This window comes from Sinocyclocheilus anshuiensis, unplaced genomic scaffold (genome assembly GCF_001515605.1).
Source record: "Sinocyclocheilus anshuiensis isolate Anshui unplaced genomic scaffold, SAMN03320099.WGS_v1.1 scaffold287, whole genome shotgun sequence".
In the NCBI taxonomy this organism is placed as follows: domain Eukaryota; kingdom Metazoa; phylum Chordata; class Actinopteri; order Cypriniformes; family Cyprinidae; genus Sinocyclocheilus; species Sinocyclocheilus anshuiensis.
Genome location: NW_015552557.1, coordinates 547,035 through 564,240, shown reverse-complemented (window position 1 = coordinate 564,240; position 17,206 = coordinate 547,035). Strand labels below are relative to the sequence as shown.

The 17,206-nt window shown below is 35.7% G+C and overlaps 1 protein-coding gene across 1 annotated transcript in view; it reads right to left on the bottom strand.

Annotated features, from left to right (window-relative positions):
* Positions 1–17,206, bottom strand: part of LOC107664591 (rho GTPase-activating protein 27-like) — a 35,391-nt gene that overhangs the window by 15,896 nt on the left and 2,289 nt on the right. Inside the window, exon 2 of the mRNA XM_016455203.1 lies at positions 16,394–17,203. Within this exon, the coding sequence (XP_016310689.1) occupies positions 16,394–17,203 (810 nt within the window). The remainder of the gene's footprint in view (positions 1–16,393; positions 17,204–17,206) is intronic.

Below are 17,206 nucleotides of genomic sequence, written 5' to 3'. Positions count from 1 at the left end.
CCGAAACGTTGCGTTTAATAAAGTTTAAGAATTAGCAAGTATTGATAGTGTGCGGGTTCGTTACTTATTTTTGATTAAAATTTTGTTTGATTTTGTTCCCATGCACCTATCCTCGTTTCAGGTTTGCCGAGTTTACGTTGATTGTGATTTTAACAGTAAAAGACTGTAAAAATGCTACAGTAAAAACCTGTTAAATGGTTAACAGTAAGTTTCCATATTATATACGGTGAATAAATGTAATTACATTTAATGTAATTTTACAGTAAAATACTGTTAAAAATATGGTTTTTGGAAGTGAAACAGAAAAAGTCATTGTATAATTTACAGTGACAAACTGTAAATTGACACTCCCAGAATTCCCTACATGACACTTCATATTTGATGTTTTTTTTGTTGAAATAACATGTTTCTTCTTAGTTTTTTCTTATCAGTTGTGTACATTAGGGTTTAATCTGGCAACCACAGCTGCCGGTATTTTACCGTAAATGTCACAGATTTTTCTTTACAGTGTAGGGTTCGGGGTTTGTTAAAATGCTTAACTGTAAGTACAAGAAAATGAGTAATAGTATTAAAAAAAACACGCTATATAGTAAAAACAAATGCGGTAAATTAATTGAAAATGAGTAATAGGCTTTAGATTGCTTCTTTTAGATTGGTTCTTTTATCCACCAATGCTGAACAGAGATTGCAAAATATATTTTCACCACCCAGTACATGATACGGAAGAACACACAAAGTTCCCTGCGCATGCATGTAGAGTGAAGATGGCTGTGGAATAGATGTTTATATGCTTCCTGCAGTACTGAGCTCACCTTTAGCCTCGAGAGAGGCCTGTATGAGGACACGCCTCTCCTGAGGAACGTCTGTGGGACAGAGACAGAAATAAAGACAGAAAAAGGGACAGAAGAGCAAGAGTGACAATCGAAGCGCAACAGCTAGTGCGCCAGCACGTGATATCCTGGGTCTATATTTACCAGCCTTTGGTGCAGACCAAGCCTGTCTCTCAGCCACAAGTGCCAAAATACATCAACTGACAGGAAACAGGTTTATTATTATAATTATCACAAACAATAGCCACACAAATGCTAACATCATATTCAACATTGAAGAAGAACTGAATGATCAAGATAATAAAATGAATAAAAATGGCAAATGCTAAATATTATTTATACTTCACCCTGAACCATAAACCATACCATGTTTTTCTTTGGAATACAAAAGGAGAAGTGTTGAAGTACTGGCCACTATTTAATAGGGATCTGGGCTGTCAAGGTTAAAAATGAACTATGACTTATATGGTTGTCTATATGACCTATATTCTATGTTTTCAAAAGCTTTGTGTGATGAGCAGACTGAAATTTAAGTCTCCATTATTAGTGAAGTTGCAATTTTCTTTTCTTCTCTGTTGTGACATACACTACTCATCAAAGGTTTGGAATAATTATGATTTTAATAAATACATTTTTAAAATAAATTTCTTATGCTCACCAAGGCTGCATTTATTTCACTAGAAATACCATAAAAACAGAACTTTTGTAAAATATTATTTAAATTTAAAATAACTGTTTTCTATTTGAATATATTTTAAAATGTAATTTATTCATGTGATGCAAATCTGAATTTTCAGCACCATCACTCCAGTCTTCAGTGTCGCACGATCCTTCAGAAATCATTCTAATATGCTGATTTGCTCAAGAAAGATTTCTTAACATTAGCAATGATGAAAACTGTTTTTGCTGCTTAATGATGTGGAAACCATGCTGACATTCAAAAGTTTGGGTATGTGGGATTAAATAAATAAATAAATCAACACTTTTATTCAGCAAGGATGCATTAAAAATGACAGTGAAGACATTTATAATATTACAAAATATTTCTATTTCAAATAAATGCTGTTCTTTTGAACTTTCTCTTCATCAAATAATCCTGAAAAAAAAAATGTATCACAGTTTCTGCAAAAAAAAAATTAATCAGTAGCAAAAACTCTTTCAACATTAATAATAATAATAATAATAAACATTATTAATAATTGAACACTAATAATAGCTGCTAATAATGAAGCACTAAATCAGCATATTAGAATGATTTTGATTTAATCAGTTCCCGACTGTCCATCTTCAACTGATTGACCTTGATAGCCTCAGTCCCCATTCACTTTCACTATATGCAAAAGAGCATCCAGTACATTCTTTAACATTTCTCCTTTTGTGTTTCACAGAAGTCATGCAGGTTTCTAAACAACATGAGTGTGAGTACCCTAAATGATGACAGAACTTTCATTTGTGGCTGAACTATCCCTTTAAAACGCTTTAAGGCAAAGGGAGCGATGAAATCCCCAGCCTTAAATGTATGCCATCCTTTTGTGAGATAAATTTAGATGATCTGAATGCGCTGGCCATCAGAGACAGCCACACAACCTGTAGAAGTCATTGTACAAGTAGGCTAACTGAGAGAAAAAGAGAAAGAAGCAGTGGATGTATAGGGAGAAGCCAATAAAGCAGGAACTGGCATTGTGAGACACAGCCTGGAACGATGCAGACTGAGCAATTAAAGAAAACGTCCTTTTTCCGATCAAAACTGCAGAGATGCTAAAGGTCAACGTCTTGCAGCTGCTCTGTTTTATAGAGTTTTACAGAACTGGACAACTTTACTGTGACAAACACTTGACCATGATGATGTTTAACAAGTGCATTTGAGATAGCTACGCCGGGGAGTGTCTCAACAGGAAGAGACCACATCCTAGCTGAGAACAACACAAAAGCACACTTCTGTATGCAAAATCCAACTAATGTGCCACACTGAAACACTATTTTAATGCACACTGCTCATATATAAACGCTATGTGTTACTTATTGAACAGTCAAGCCAAATCACTACTTTTTACACGTCAAAGTGACAACAAAGAGTATTTCCGTACCCAGAAACCAAGTTTTGGACATACCTGCGTGTTCAGAGAGAGAGGCATCGCGCTTCTGGGTCGGTGGTTGGTCCGAATCTTAGAGTAAAAATCCACCATGCCTTTGTTTAGATCAGTCAATACAGCTGATCAGACAACAGTCAAACTCTAAATTATCCAACAGTGAGCATCATGGTGAACAGGCTGACCCTGAGTCGCACACACACACTCATGCAAACATATACACCCTCTGCGTCTGCAGCCGATGATGCCACTAATGAACATCTGTCTTGAAGTGCTACTCTGCTAGAGTGAAAGGGGGAGGGGGCAGATACATAGAACAGACAGATGGAGAGACACAGAGGCAGACATGAGCGACTGAATACATAAAGATGCAGAGACAACGGGTCAGAAAAGAAGTGTTGACACTGAGAAGGTGTGCAATTGCTTGATTTCAGGTATCTTTGCAAACATAAAAGTCTTATATACTCTCAAGTCTGAATTGTCTAAGTTCCCCTTTTTCCTCATCGAAACAGAACCTACACCAGTCAAAGTCACTGACTTGAGTACATTTCCTCAAAATTACACATTTTGACCGTAACACCTCTGACAGCCGAAAAAAGCATGCTTGCATGCTTCCTCAATAAACAATACAGGATTGCTCAGAGGTCGGTCTTTTATAACTCAGTTTAAAGTGAACGTGAATTCATAACTGACCTTATTTTCTTAAAGGGATAGTTCACCCAAAAATGAAAATTTGATGTTTATCTGCTTACCCCCAGGGCATCCAAGATGCAGGTGACTTTGTTTCTTCGGTAGAACACAAAGGAAGATTTTTAACTCAAACCGTTGCAGTCTGTCATTAGTGTTCTACTGAAGAAACAAAGTCACCTACATCTTGGATGCCCTGGGGGTAAGCAGATAAACATCAAATTTTCATTTTTGGGTGAACTATCCCTTTAAACTTGTTCCTGGTCTTATTCATTGGTGCATGTTATTCTAAAGAAATAAAGTCTTTATCTTTCTTAAAAAATGTATTAACTTTAAACAAATTTCCTTTCCTAATGATTTCACTTCGCTGCACGGGCGATTATGTTACCAATGGCCAAATAGAAATTCAGGTGTTATTTATATATACAATCAATTCCCAATGGATGAATTCAAGTCTCACCATGAAATTGTTTTTTTTTTGTTGAATATCCTCTTTCACTTGTAAATATGTCTCTGTATTATGGAAGTAAAATGGTATAATAACATCAATTTCTGACGACCTAATCAGTTTTCTCCAGGATATTTAAACAGATGTAATTCTTGACATGTATTAGGAGTTCATAGCTATAAAAGAAATAGTTTTACTTAAGATAATTTGTTCTTGCAAAAGAAAAAAGAAAAAAGAAAAAAGAAAGTCAGATTTCTGACTTTTGATTGTAGATTTTAGTATCTTGAGATACTGTTATAGTTTTTATAAATATTTTCAATTAGCTTTTATTGTTATATATATATTTTTCATTCTAATGTTTTTTTATAGTTTTAGTCATTTTTGGTGCATCTTTGTCAATTTTTTTTATATATATGTCTATATCACTGTAAAAAATAAGTGTGATTTTCACTGTAACATTTTGTAAAAACGCTATGGAAAAAAACTAACCAGATCTAACCAGATATTTAATGTAACTTTACAGTAAAATGCTATCAATTTCACAGTTTTTAGAAGTAAAAAAAGAACAAATCAATGTATAATTTACAGTCAAAAACATGTTTCTTGATAGTTTTTGTTATCAGTTCCGCACATTTGTGACCCTGGACCACAAAAGCAGTCTTAAGTCGCTGGGGTATATTTGTAGCTATAGCCAAAAGTACATTGTAGGGGTCAAAATTATCGATTTTTCTTTAATGCCAAAAATCATTAGGATATTAAGTAAAGATCATGTTCCATGAAGATATTTTGTACATTTCCTACCATAAATATATTAATACTTAATTTTTGATTAGTAATATGCATTACTAAGAACTTAATTTGGACAACTGTAAAGGTGATTTTCTCAATATTTAGACTTTTTTGCACCCTCAGATTCCAGATTTTCAAATAGTTGTATCTCGGCCAAATATAAGTCCTATCCTAACAAACCATACATCAATGGAAAGCTTATTTATTCAGCTTTCAGATGATGTATAAATCTTAATTTTGAAAAATTGACACTTATGACTGGTTTTGTGGTCCAGGGTCACATTTGAGTTTTATGTTACATCTTCTGTTGTTTAATGAATGTTTATTGCATTATTTAAGTGTCATGTGTGTTACCATGATGGTGTTTTTTGTTTGCATGAATGACCCTGTGCATCTGTATACTACTATATACTTCAGCTTGTGGGATAGCTGCTTATGATGACCTTCTGCATTATTCTTCATGTGGCTTCCTCTTTTACCACCGTCATTTTTATGGTGGTTGTCAGTATATGTTAAAGGATAGGAAACAGATTTTAGTAGTAGTGTGCATTGTTGAATTTACTGGTTACAAAATGAAATTTTCTTGTTTTGTAAATTACAATGGTTAAATTTCACAGGTTGTTCTGTAAATATGTTTACATTTTTACTGTATTTTTTTACAAAATTATTCCGGAAACCTGCCAATTTTTTATTTATTTTTTGGTAAAAACTACAGGATTTTTTTACAGTGTAGTTTTTATTAATTTTCAGTTTTAGTTATTTTAGTTAGCATTTATAGTAACAATTTTTTGAGGTTTTAGTTTTAATTATCTATAATAACCCTGATCTGAGCACGTTTTGAGACAATGTTGAGATCTCTTCTGAAATTCATGTAAAATTACTGAAGAATTTTACTCAGGATAAAAATCAGAGAAGCAGGAGACTTATGCATTTCCAATAACTTCACCAGAGTTACTAAAGAAATCTCAAGATGTTTCTTTCCTATGTGTTTTATTCTATACAGTTTAGTGTGTTTTAGAGTAAAAATTAAAGCCACAATGAAACGGAAATAGCAACAGATCTTTTCTACCATAATATAATATATAGCTCTATAACATGCATTCACAATAGATAGGGTGAATTTTCATTTCATGCCGAGTTTAACATTATATTAAGATTCAAGTAACTCAACACAGATATACAACTTTAGAAAACAGTAAAGCAATGTGTATTGTAAATGCCATGATGTGGTAGCATGATCAAATTCAGAGGACAAGGGCCACTGTGTTGAGCTGTGACATCTGATAAACAACTGTGAATGTTTAGCAATGTTTAAAGCAGGAAATATGTTTAGGATGAGCAGGGGGAATTTCTCAACAATTTCACATCCAAGCAGTCTGACAAGCATGACAACAACTGACAACAGCTTCCCTGCCTGAAATCCAATCTGTCTTTGCAAATTTTAAATAACAATATTTTCCCTGTCTGTGGTTGTGAAGACACAGAGACCCTAAAGTTTGGATATCACACCTACGATCAAACTCTCTTTCCTCCTTCTAATGATGGACGTGAATAAGTGACAAAGGCCAGGCATATACAGTTCCTGGAACAAGCCTAAGTAAAAATGCACGAGCCTGTATTGGGGATTATTATTCACAAGAAGTTTTGTTATTCAAATCTTTAACATGGCAGTCTACAGCTATATGACCTGGATATTACCAAGTCAAGCTAAATAAAAACACGGAAAACTTAGATGAACAAACTTTCATTTAGAACTCCATCTAGAAACATTAGCAAGGGGCCCAGATTACACACCAAAAATGAGCAGGAATGACATGAGTTAATGTGTAACGCAATGTTCTGTACTATTTATAGCACTCTGCAATTTCATTTTTTACCCTGAGGGAATCCTTGCATTTGACTGACAGCAGCTAAATGTTTCTCTCCTTAAGCATCAATGCTATGAAATCCATTGTGATTCTGTGTCCAGGCCATGAATTAGAATGTGAACAACAGCCTAGTTGTCCTTAAATTCTTTAAACACACACACACACACACACACACATAATTTTACAGGCGCTATACCACCCTTGTGATTACTACCACATAAACGCAATTAAAATCAGGGTGTAGACAAAACTAGGAGCAATTGGTATGTTTTCATGGTTTAAGTCACAGTCTGTATGCCTTGTTGCATTTCTGGTCACATGATAATTCGTAACGTTTGTATAATTATCCTTTGTGCAAACCGATAATGGCATGTGTGTCAACTTTTTCAAAAAAGTTCTGTGGCACTGTGAAAACATGACTCTTTTTGTTTGAGCATCCCAACTAGCAGATACAGCCAATCATTTAACCAGTGGTGTGAGTTTGGGGGCGGGACTATCTATTAGTTTGACCAATGAAAGACAGGGGGAGTGGTCTGGAAACCTGTTTGGACACAGTCAATACAGCAATGACTGCATATAGATATGACATGCACATAAGTAATACTCTCTGTGTAATTATGATCATTTATGACTAATGGTAATCCTAGGTGTATTTGACTTTCTTCTTTCAGACGAATACAATCGGAGTTATGTTAAAAAATGTCCTGGCTCTTCCAAGCTTTATAATGACAGTGAATGGTGGTCAAGATTTTGAAGCAAAATAAAGCGCAGCAATCCATCATAAAAAGTGTTCCACACAGCTCCGGGGGGTTAATAAAGGCCTTCTGAAGCGAATCGCTGAATTTGTGTAAGAAAAATATCCACATTTAAAACTTTATAAAGCATAATCTCTAGCTTCCGCTAACTGTTGTACATGCGTTCACGAGAGAGTGGCGTTCCAGCGGATGACATAGGCATAGCGAAGCTCCTCGTTTGCACATTTTACCACTATATATTTTGAAATGCAAGAGTCGTTTAGACATGTTTCATCAGATTTTATATCAAACGCCATGAGAAGACGGGTGGAATGTAGCAGCATTTTAGATAGAAACATCACGTCTGTCTAACAAAGCAATAGCCAAGGAATTCACAGCTATAATGAATTGAGAAAGAAGTGATTGTAGGGTGCACAGAGGGGACAGCATGCTGCTGATTACTTAACCAAATTACTTATCAACCAATGAAATTGAGGCTGGAGAATCAGCAGCTTGAACTCCTACCTCTCTTTTCACACACACACACGTCTGGTTCACTATCCTTGTAGGGACTTTCCATCGGCGTAATGGTTTTTATACTGTACAAACTGTATTTTCTATCGCCCTACACCTAAACTTACCCCTCACAGGAAAAAAAAAAAAAAAAAACCTAATTCTGTATGATTTATAAGCTTCTGTACACATGGGGACCTCAATTTAGGTCTCCAAGGTGACACATGTCCCCATGAATTGGTGTGTATTCAGGTTTAAGTCCCCACCAGTGTAGAAAAACATGTACACACACACACACTTTCACAGAGGGGCCATTCAGGGGACTAAGCAGCTCCCCCTCTGTGTTACATCACCAATCATGGCCTGGAATCCTGGATTACCTCATTGAAAACTTAAGGTCTGCGAGCTCATAGCACACTATATCTGCACATCATCACTCAGGTACCTTTTCTTCTCCCTCTCTCAAACATATGTGCACATTTATATACTGTAGTAACTGCAACAACCTTAAAATAGACCTCTGTAGGACACTTGACAAACTCAGCAAGAATAATGAACGTGTTTTTGCTAATTAAAACCTCATCACCACAATTCTAGGATGTTGTGGTGATTATCTATGCCGTTGTGTTCTGGGTGGTTTCTACTGGGGTTATTGGTAGATCTTTATGATATTTTGGTCCCTCTTTCAATGCAAGGTCTTTTTTTAGTCTGTTTTTTTTATTTTTTATTTTATTGTCAGCCAGACGAGAATCTTAAGCACTGCATGATCTTGCTGAAGTTTCACATCCTGTTCTAAGAAGAGTGAAAAACTCTTACACCATGAGTGAGGTGACTGTAAGTTCAACATTTAACCTTGGAAGTCCCACTTGATTGAACAAATAATTTATCCAGTCATTTATGATAAGGATTAAAAAAATAATAATTCCATATAAATAACAAGGAACACTTTCTAGTCAATGAATCAATGCTGTGCATGACTACACTTTTTCTATAGCCTTTTTAAATGACCTGATATTTCCAAACAATCAAAGTTTTCAAACCTCTTTGGTTTTTATGTGATCATGGTGACATCATGACGTTTAGTCACATGACACACAAGAGCCAATGAATTTTGATATTATTAATTTGGACACTGTGTACACGAGTTGCTCAATGTTTTCAATTTGATTTGAGAATGAATAACTTTGGATTACTTTTACACTTCCTTCCTGAAACTTTAATGCTTCCTGAAATCCCTCGGACTATTATTGCATAGAAAAAAAAAAAAAACATCTGAAAGATTTTTCAATTTTGGATTGGATTTAATTCTCTAATAGCAAAACCAAAACTTCCCCTATTCAGACCTGGAATCCCACAGAATGTTCAAACATGCACAGTGTAAAAGAGATCCGAGAACTCGAATGCTGCTCTCAATCTACCTGCTGAGGAAGTTTAGTTGTGTTTTTTAACCTTTTGAACTTTCCATTAGCAGTGAAGCTGATATATAAAATAAAATATATATTATAATATCCATTTGTCCAGGGCATTTCCCTGCCTTTGGCCCAAACATGCTCCAACATCCCATGTCCCTACAAATGATTTGGCAAATAGATAGATTGATAAAATTATATTATATATGTCTTTCACCATGTTTAATCAGTTTTTGGCAAATAAAAAGATCTGCAGTGTGACAAATTTATTAATACATATATTATATGTAATCTCTTGAGAAACTATAAAAATGAAACAATAATTAGATAATTAAAGATAAACAAAAACATTTCAAATAGTTTTAAATGGAGTATACCATGACACACTGCAAAACAGTGCTGGCATTGCTTGAATCTTCATGGCAGCTGCCAAATTATAGCATGCAGACCATCCAACAAGCAAGTTATTTTCCTGTGGTGTCAAAACAAACTGGTGGAAGAGGAACTTCCCATATTTTGTTGAATGGAGAAAGGCAGGATAGTTAAGATCCGGCATGCTGAAAGGAGCTGGAAAAGCAACAAATGGCTCAAAACTCTACTAGTTGTCTCCAATTTATTTGGTCAAGAATGAACCCATATTAATTCCAATGTCTGTATAGTAGTATAATAATCTCATGAGCAACTGGAGGAGGGGAGAAGAGGAATATTTGTTTCAAACAGGCACGTGCACACATAGACATCAAAGGGGGCTTGAGCACCTGCCCTTTTTCTTCCTCGAGAGAAAGTGGCCTTTTTTCTGGGAGTATTTAAAAAAAATTTTTTTTTAAATAAATGAATATATGTATATACGTGTGCTTGAACGTTTTAGCGCAGTTAGCCACTCATTTTGGTATTTGCGGCTTGTACGCTCCACTAATATAGATCAGTGGTGGTGCGCGCGCTTTTGGTTCAAGAGCGAAACCTGCGGGAATGACTAAAATAATGCGCAATACAAGCACTATTTAACCGGAAGCATGATTACAAATGTGATATTGATTTTATAGAGCAGTTCAATAAACAAGAATTTAATATTAAGACACTTACGTTTTAGATACAATATTGACTGCTTTTGCTCTATTTCGCCAACAAATATAATTCCAATTTGCATCTCTGAGCAACATGAAGCTGTTTTGTTCCTGAATGAATCAACAGTTTAAATGATTCGGTTCAGTCGCAATGACTCACTTATTAACAGTGACTTGCTGCCACCTACTGACGGTTTTAATTTTACATTTAAAGTATCATTTTTTTTTTTTTATAATGTCAAATATCATTATTCAATGTTTTATGTTTAAAATATCAAAACAGTATTAATGCATTTGTAACTGCAGGTTAAATGCATTCATGTCCTGCATTAAACAGTGTAAATGCATCTAAATTCCACTTCTAATGCAGCTTCTGTCTTTTCTCTGCATTGCAACGATTAGTTTTGTCAATATTGATTTCATTTGCTTGGTAACAGCCCAAATGACTTATTCTAATTGACTGGTTCAATTTAGGAATTTGACTGAAAAGATGATGCACACTTTTAGAAAAAATGGCTTTAAAAAGGTAAAAAATCAATTTAATGTTATTGGAAAAGATTAATTTCTATCACTGCTGTGAACTGAACACCACACAGAATATGCAGAATATCAAAAACTTTAGAAGTCAGCTGCCCACGGACAGTCCTTAAGATATCAGCGCAATAACACACTCAGCAAAATATCGTCTAATTATTGTTTTCGATAAAATCCCAGAAAATATTGAGATATGTTTTTTGTCAATATCGCACACCCCTAATATATTTAAGGTTTTGTTTAGAAAAATTTTTAAATAAATATGAGAAGTGCCCTTTTTTCCACTTGAGCCCCTGCCCCTCAAAATGTCAGTGCACGTCCCTGGTTTCAAACAAACGTTCACATTAGTAAATGTTGTGGAAAATTGCATCAGTGTACCACTGTGCTAAAATTAAACTCCCCACCTATAAAGTGCTGTCCTAATTACTAAAGGAAATAGTTAACAGTTAATTGGTAACCTTTTGCTCTGCTGAAATTGTTTTTACCTATTTAATAGTTATTTTATAACACTCTGAAAATGTTGTAATTGCACAAGTATTACAGTTGCAAAAATGTAGTATGCACAATGTTTTAAGATTGTGATCGCTTTTCTGAGTGGATTTTGAACAGAGTTTTTGCTGTTTTAGGATAATCATTAAGAGAAGAAACACAGAGTATGGGAACCCAGTCTCCAATGGGTATATACTGTACCTTTCAAATATTTGCACATGGATTAATTTACAAAAGTAATATCTGTCTCTAAACTACTCCACATATGCTGCTCACACTCACGCGTGACGCTCCAGTCGTGAACATGCACTAGGATCTGGGGTCTGTCACAGTCTTCAGCGGGTGTGCCCAGGAGGGCCACCAGATGACTGTGTTCTGGGAGCACATGGCTTGTGGTTTGTTTGTCTGTTGCCATGTGCTCTCTCCTGTCTATTGTCTGGCCCCTCCCATCTTGTTACCTCGTTATTGTTTAAGTTGCTCCACCTGTGTCTCCCTCGTTAGCCTCCTCGTTTGGTTCCTATTTATTCTCCTGGTGTCTGTCATCCTGTGCTGATCTGTAATTTCTCATTGTGTGTGTTTCGTGTCTGCATGTGGTGCAGCTTTAGGCCTGCCTGTCTGTTTTTCCCCCTCGGGGTGGTTTGAGTTTGTTTTTGTTTCATTTTTTACTAAAATAAATAACCATTTCTCCTGCACTTGAGTCCTCGCTTCATCTCCCCGCACGCACCGTGACAGAGTCTTCCAGTGCACAGCGCCATGTGAGATGCATTAGCATAAGCTGACCTACATATCCAGGACTGCACACCAGCACTACACATTGTGCCCGCCAAACTGAATGGCACCTCAGCCATGCCACTGCTGAAACCACCATTGCTATGGAAACCAGAACTTCACTGGCAAGCCTCCAGTTTCTCGGTGCTTATCCCACCAAACTAAACACCCATAGAGCAGACAACACATGTACAGACCTGATGAAATGGAGACTTCTAAGAAAGATGCAAAGAAAATTACATTTTATGCACAGTTATCTTAGTAGCAACATGGAAGGCTCTTGGCTCTATGATGACATTTGTGTTTGTAAATTACACTGACTGACCACTAATTTAAGAGAGTGATGTTAATGCCTAGAAAGAAGTACCACGGCGGTACAATGTCACAATGATGAATCAGATGGTAATACCATGGAATTTTGATATATGGATTAATAATTAATAAGGATGTCTAGATTAAAAAAAAAGGAGAAAACTCTCAAAAACATAGGCTACTTCAAAATGCCAAATTCTTAGAAATTATAATCTATGTTTTCAAATAGTTTTAGAATTAGTTGAGTGCTGTAACCAATAAATAAACACCAAACGACATTAATTTCAACCTAATAATATATACATTATTTTCAACATAATAATATATATATATATATATATATATATATATATATTAAAAAAATTAAAACAAAATGTACACACACACATCCATCCATACATACATACATAAATATCAAGAATTATTTATTAAAATAAATAATACCAAGTTCCAAGTTCAAAACTCAATTTGACTGTCCAAATATTGATTTGGGAATTTTTTCAATGATATTTGAAATCAAATGATATATAAAAAATGTCACTTTATCACTTATTTTTATATAGTCAGAAAATATATTATTTTTTTATTCTGCCAATTATTATTATTATTATTATTATTATTTTGATTCTGCAATTTATTTATTTACTTTTCGTTCCTATAATCTCAGGAAAGTTACACCACCTAGAACCGTCTGTTTAAGCCCAAAAATATTAAAATGACTTTTAAGAAATGAACATAATACACAATAAAACATAATAGAAGACGTAACAGAAGATTTGCATCCAAGTGGGATGCATTTCAATTTTAAGCAGGGTCGTGCTAATGTAATCTCGATATTACCTTTTGTATTATCAAGATATCACTCATTTTATGCATTTCAAATTCTGTAAGTAGAAATCGCAAGTTTGATCTGTCAGATAGCTCACCGCATCCCTCCCAACAGGAAGCGCAGGATCATTCTGTCAGAGCTTTACAGCAGGTGTTGCACAGGTGAAACCGTTCCGTCTCCAAACGCTTAGATTACAAAAAGCTGCAAACGATATTCCAACCGCTGTTTATAATCCATCTTTTTTAATGCTGACGTGCTTTAATCGTCCCTCCGCAGGGAAACAGGTGTGTTTGTGGGAGTGGTTGCAAAAGCCTGGTACTATACCTCCCTACAGTGCCACTCACACTCACTAGGGCACTCGGCAGCAACTCACCTAACCTGTTGTGCTCTTCATTTGACTCTGGTAGTATGCTAGAAAACCCCTTCCCCCATACACAGTCAAATTAGCAGGCTTATATTTAGATCCATGCAGCACGTTTCAAATCTCTCAAAAATAACAAAGTAGGCTACTTGTAAACTCTGTACTAACTCTAGTAGACTAATAAACGTTTTCCATACGCACCGTAGCCTACACAGCGTCTCGCGACCGGTGTGGCAGATAAAACGGATGGAGACGCCGGTTCTTTGCCGGTGAGGGGCAAACCATTGACATGCAGATCACTTGGCAGGGAGCTCCAGAAATGCAGTCTGACTGGGCGTTTGATCAGGGTCGAAACGTCGCCAATAAACGTACATTCTCTTCAAACGCAGAACTATAACAGCTATGCCAGAATTCGTTTTTGTCCACATTAGAAAGCGAATTATTAGGGTTTGGGGTTGTTTGACTCTTCACAGTCTGCCTCTTCATTCACACCTGGCCAGTAAGAACTGCTTTAATTTTGCATACTAAATGAGGAAAGTTTCGAACGCCGTTTTTTCAGATAACGCAAGACTACGTGAGGCTGTAACCAGTGTTGGGGAAAGTTACTTTTAAAAGTAATGCATTACAATATTGCGTTACTCCATACAAAAAAAGTAACGAATTGCGTTACTTTGCATGGAAAGTAATGCGTTACATTACTTTCGCGTTACTTTCGCGTTACTTTTTAAAAATATAAAAGCCCTTTTTCACACCAAAAAGTGTAATGAATAAACCTCAGGCTGAAGCAAAAGTAAATTCACGTCTGTACAGTAGAACGTAGGAGAAGAAACACTCTTCAGCGATAAAAAAACAATGAAGCACAATTGTTGGCTTCTCTAAAGTCCTTTTTGCTTATTAGTATGGTTGAACTGGATCATCAAAGGTCAGCAGCAAAGACATCAGATAATAAAATGGGATTAGATGCATTTGTGTTATTTAACATATTTAATTATTGCAGGTTTGCGTCATATTCTGAGTTTGCATTTCACTGTTTTAATTCATTTTGATGAATACTAAATCTGTTTTTTGTGAGTGGGATGAATTAATGCACATTAACATTTAGTCTAGAACTACAGTAACATCATGTTCACACAGCACACACAATTCCTCTGGACTCCCGATTTCTCCCAATATGGGGCCAGGAGAGCTGTCAGTCAATAAATGGGAAAACAAAGTAACTGGCATTACTTTTTTGAAAAAGTAACTCAGATATTTTCTTGTAAATTAAAAAAGTAATGCGTTACTTTACTAGTTACTTGAAAAAAGTAATCTGATTACGTAACTCGCATTACTTGTAATGAGTTACCCCCAACGCTGACTGTAACCATAGCAACAGTAGTTCGCTCGAGCGTGCGGGTCGGTACGCTGCTATTGTTATTAATAATTTACATAGTTTACATGTAACAAGTATATTACCAAAAGTACGTTTAGTTGTTTTAGGGGCGCCAAAAAAGTCCTTTAAATTTGTACAAAACGTTGATATTTCTTTAAAAACTTCATTAAATGACAAACGAATGCGTGAACTATCCAGGAAAGTAGCATAACGAATGCTCATCAGTAGGGTAAGATCCCAAAAAGTGACATTCCATATTGATAAAAATAATAAATGATAAAATTGAATGTTCCCTTAACGTTCATATAAAATATAGTTTATAAAAGGTAAAAAAAAAAAACTGAACGTTCAGAGAATATTAAAAAATAACGTTTCAATAACGATAGCAAAACGTTATTACAACATATTTTTGTTTGCTGGGATGGGGTAAAATTCACCCCCCCCCCCCCCCCCCCCCAAATACTAGAAAATATACAACATTGTGCTCTGTTAAATATCAAATGTTGTTGTGTCTGTATTTAAATTTGTGAAATATAAATAAAAAGACCAAATAAGGCCCTTGGGGTAAGATGCCCCTAGCCTAATATGTATATAGTAGGCTTACCACAATAATGTATTTACATACTTTATAATGCTTACATTGCAGAGGCATTAAAACAACCATTCTTGTACAGATAATTGATTGCTTTTTAATTTGATCTAATACACTGAAATGTGGAAAGGACAATAATATATTTAGCTGCTCCTTACTAGCTTTGATTGAAGTAAACATTGTTATACAGCATAAAGTTATTATTATTTTTAAATCCATCAATCGTTGATGCAGCCACTGGTTATAGCTACACCAAATTTTAAGGACAGCCAAAGTTCTAAACGGACAATTACAGCTATATTATCAGTTTGACCAAGATTTATTTAATTAATTATTATTAATATATTTTTTTCTTTCTTGTCTTTTTTTATTTTATTTTGACACCTAAGACAAAGACATAACTTTACTATGGTTTTGTTTTGGTAGGCCCTGATGCTAATTTGTAGACAGCGCCCCCGTGTGGTCGAGGAAAGCAGCTAAACTTCAGTTCAAATTTGAAGTGAACCAAATCATTATTAGTATATTCTTGGATATACTAAAGTATGCAGGGTCATCGTTGAAATTCCTAAATTTTTTTACAATGAATGAACAGGCTATATCTTACCATTTGTCAAGAGAGAACAATGCTCACTGTTGTCACAAAAATATTTGGAGAACAGAACAGAAATTGTGTAACTTTACTTTGCACATGAAGTATTACTTACCATATTCTTATCTGGTGTGACAGGGTTTACAGTCACATTATCTTCGGCTTTTGAGGATTCTGGTTCTCTCATTGTATCCACACTCTCATACACATTCTTGTCTTTATTCATGGGGCTCCAGATGTCACCCCAGCCAGCTCTATTGAGCATCTGAATATCTTGATCCAGGGCCTTTGTGTCCACCCGAGGCCTTTCTGTTGCATTTACGGTTGATTTTATCTCCAGTTCTGGGGATTGAGGTGTGTTGACTGTATGGAGAAGCTTCAGTAAGATAGAGGGTGGTGTTTCCCCATTAGTTGGGGAAGCTGGCTTGGAAGACTTTTCTTGATCTGTGTGTTCAGGCACAGGACCGGCCTCTGCTTCAGTATTTATGGGATCTGGATCCAAACCCTTCAGTTCAAAGAATTCCTTTGGAATAATATATGTTGATATTCTATGACCGTCTTTCTCCGTGTCTCGTTTTATAGAGGCTGGGACTCGAAGCGTGACCTCAGCGGGCTCAATGATGGTGGGAAGACTATCAGGAGCTGTCTCTGAGTTAGACTTGAGGGATTCACTTCCACTAAACTCTACAGAAGGGTGCAGTGAAGTTTGGTTGGTCTCAGGTGGGAGTTCGGTCACATAGGTTGCTGGGATGAAAAAAGGCTTGTCAGTCCCATCCCTCCGAACATGCCACCAGGTTTCATTGGTCTTGGCTACTAGCATGTAGTGCTCGTTGGGTTTGATGGACACCTCTCTGCCATCTCGAGCAGTGTATTTGTATTCATAATTCACCAGAACCTGCTGTGAAAGTGACATAGTGGCCCACTTCTG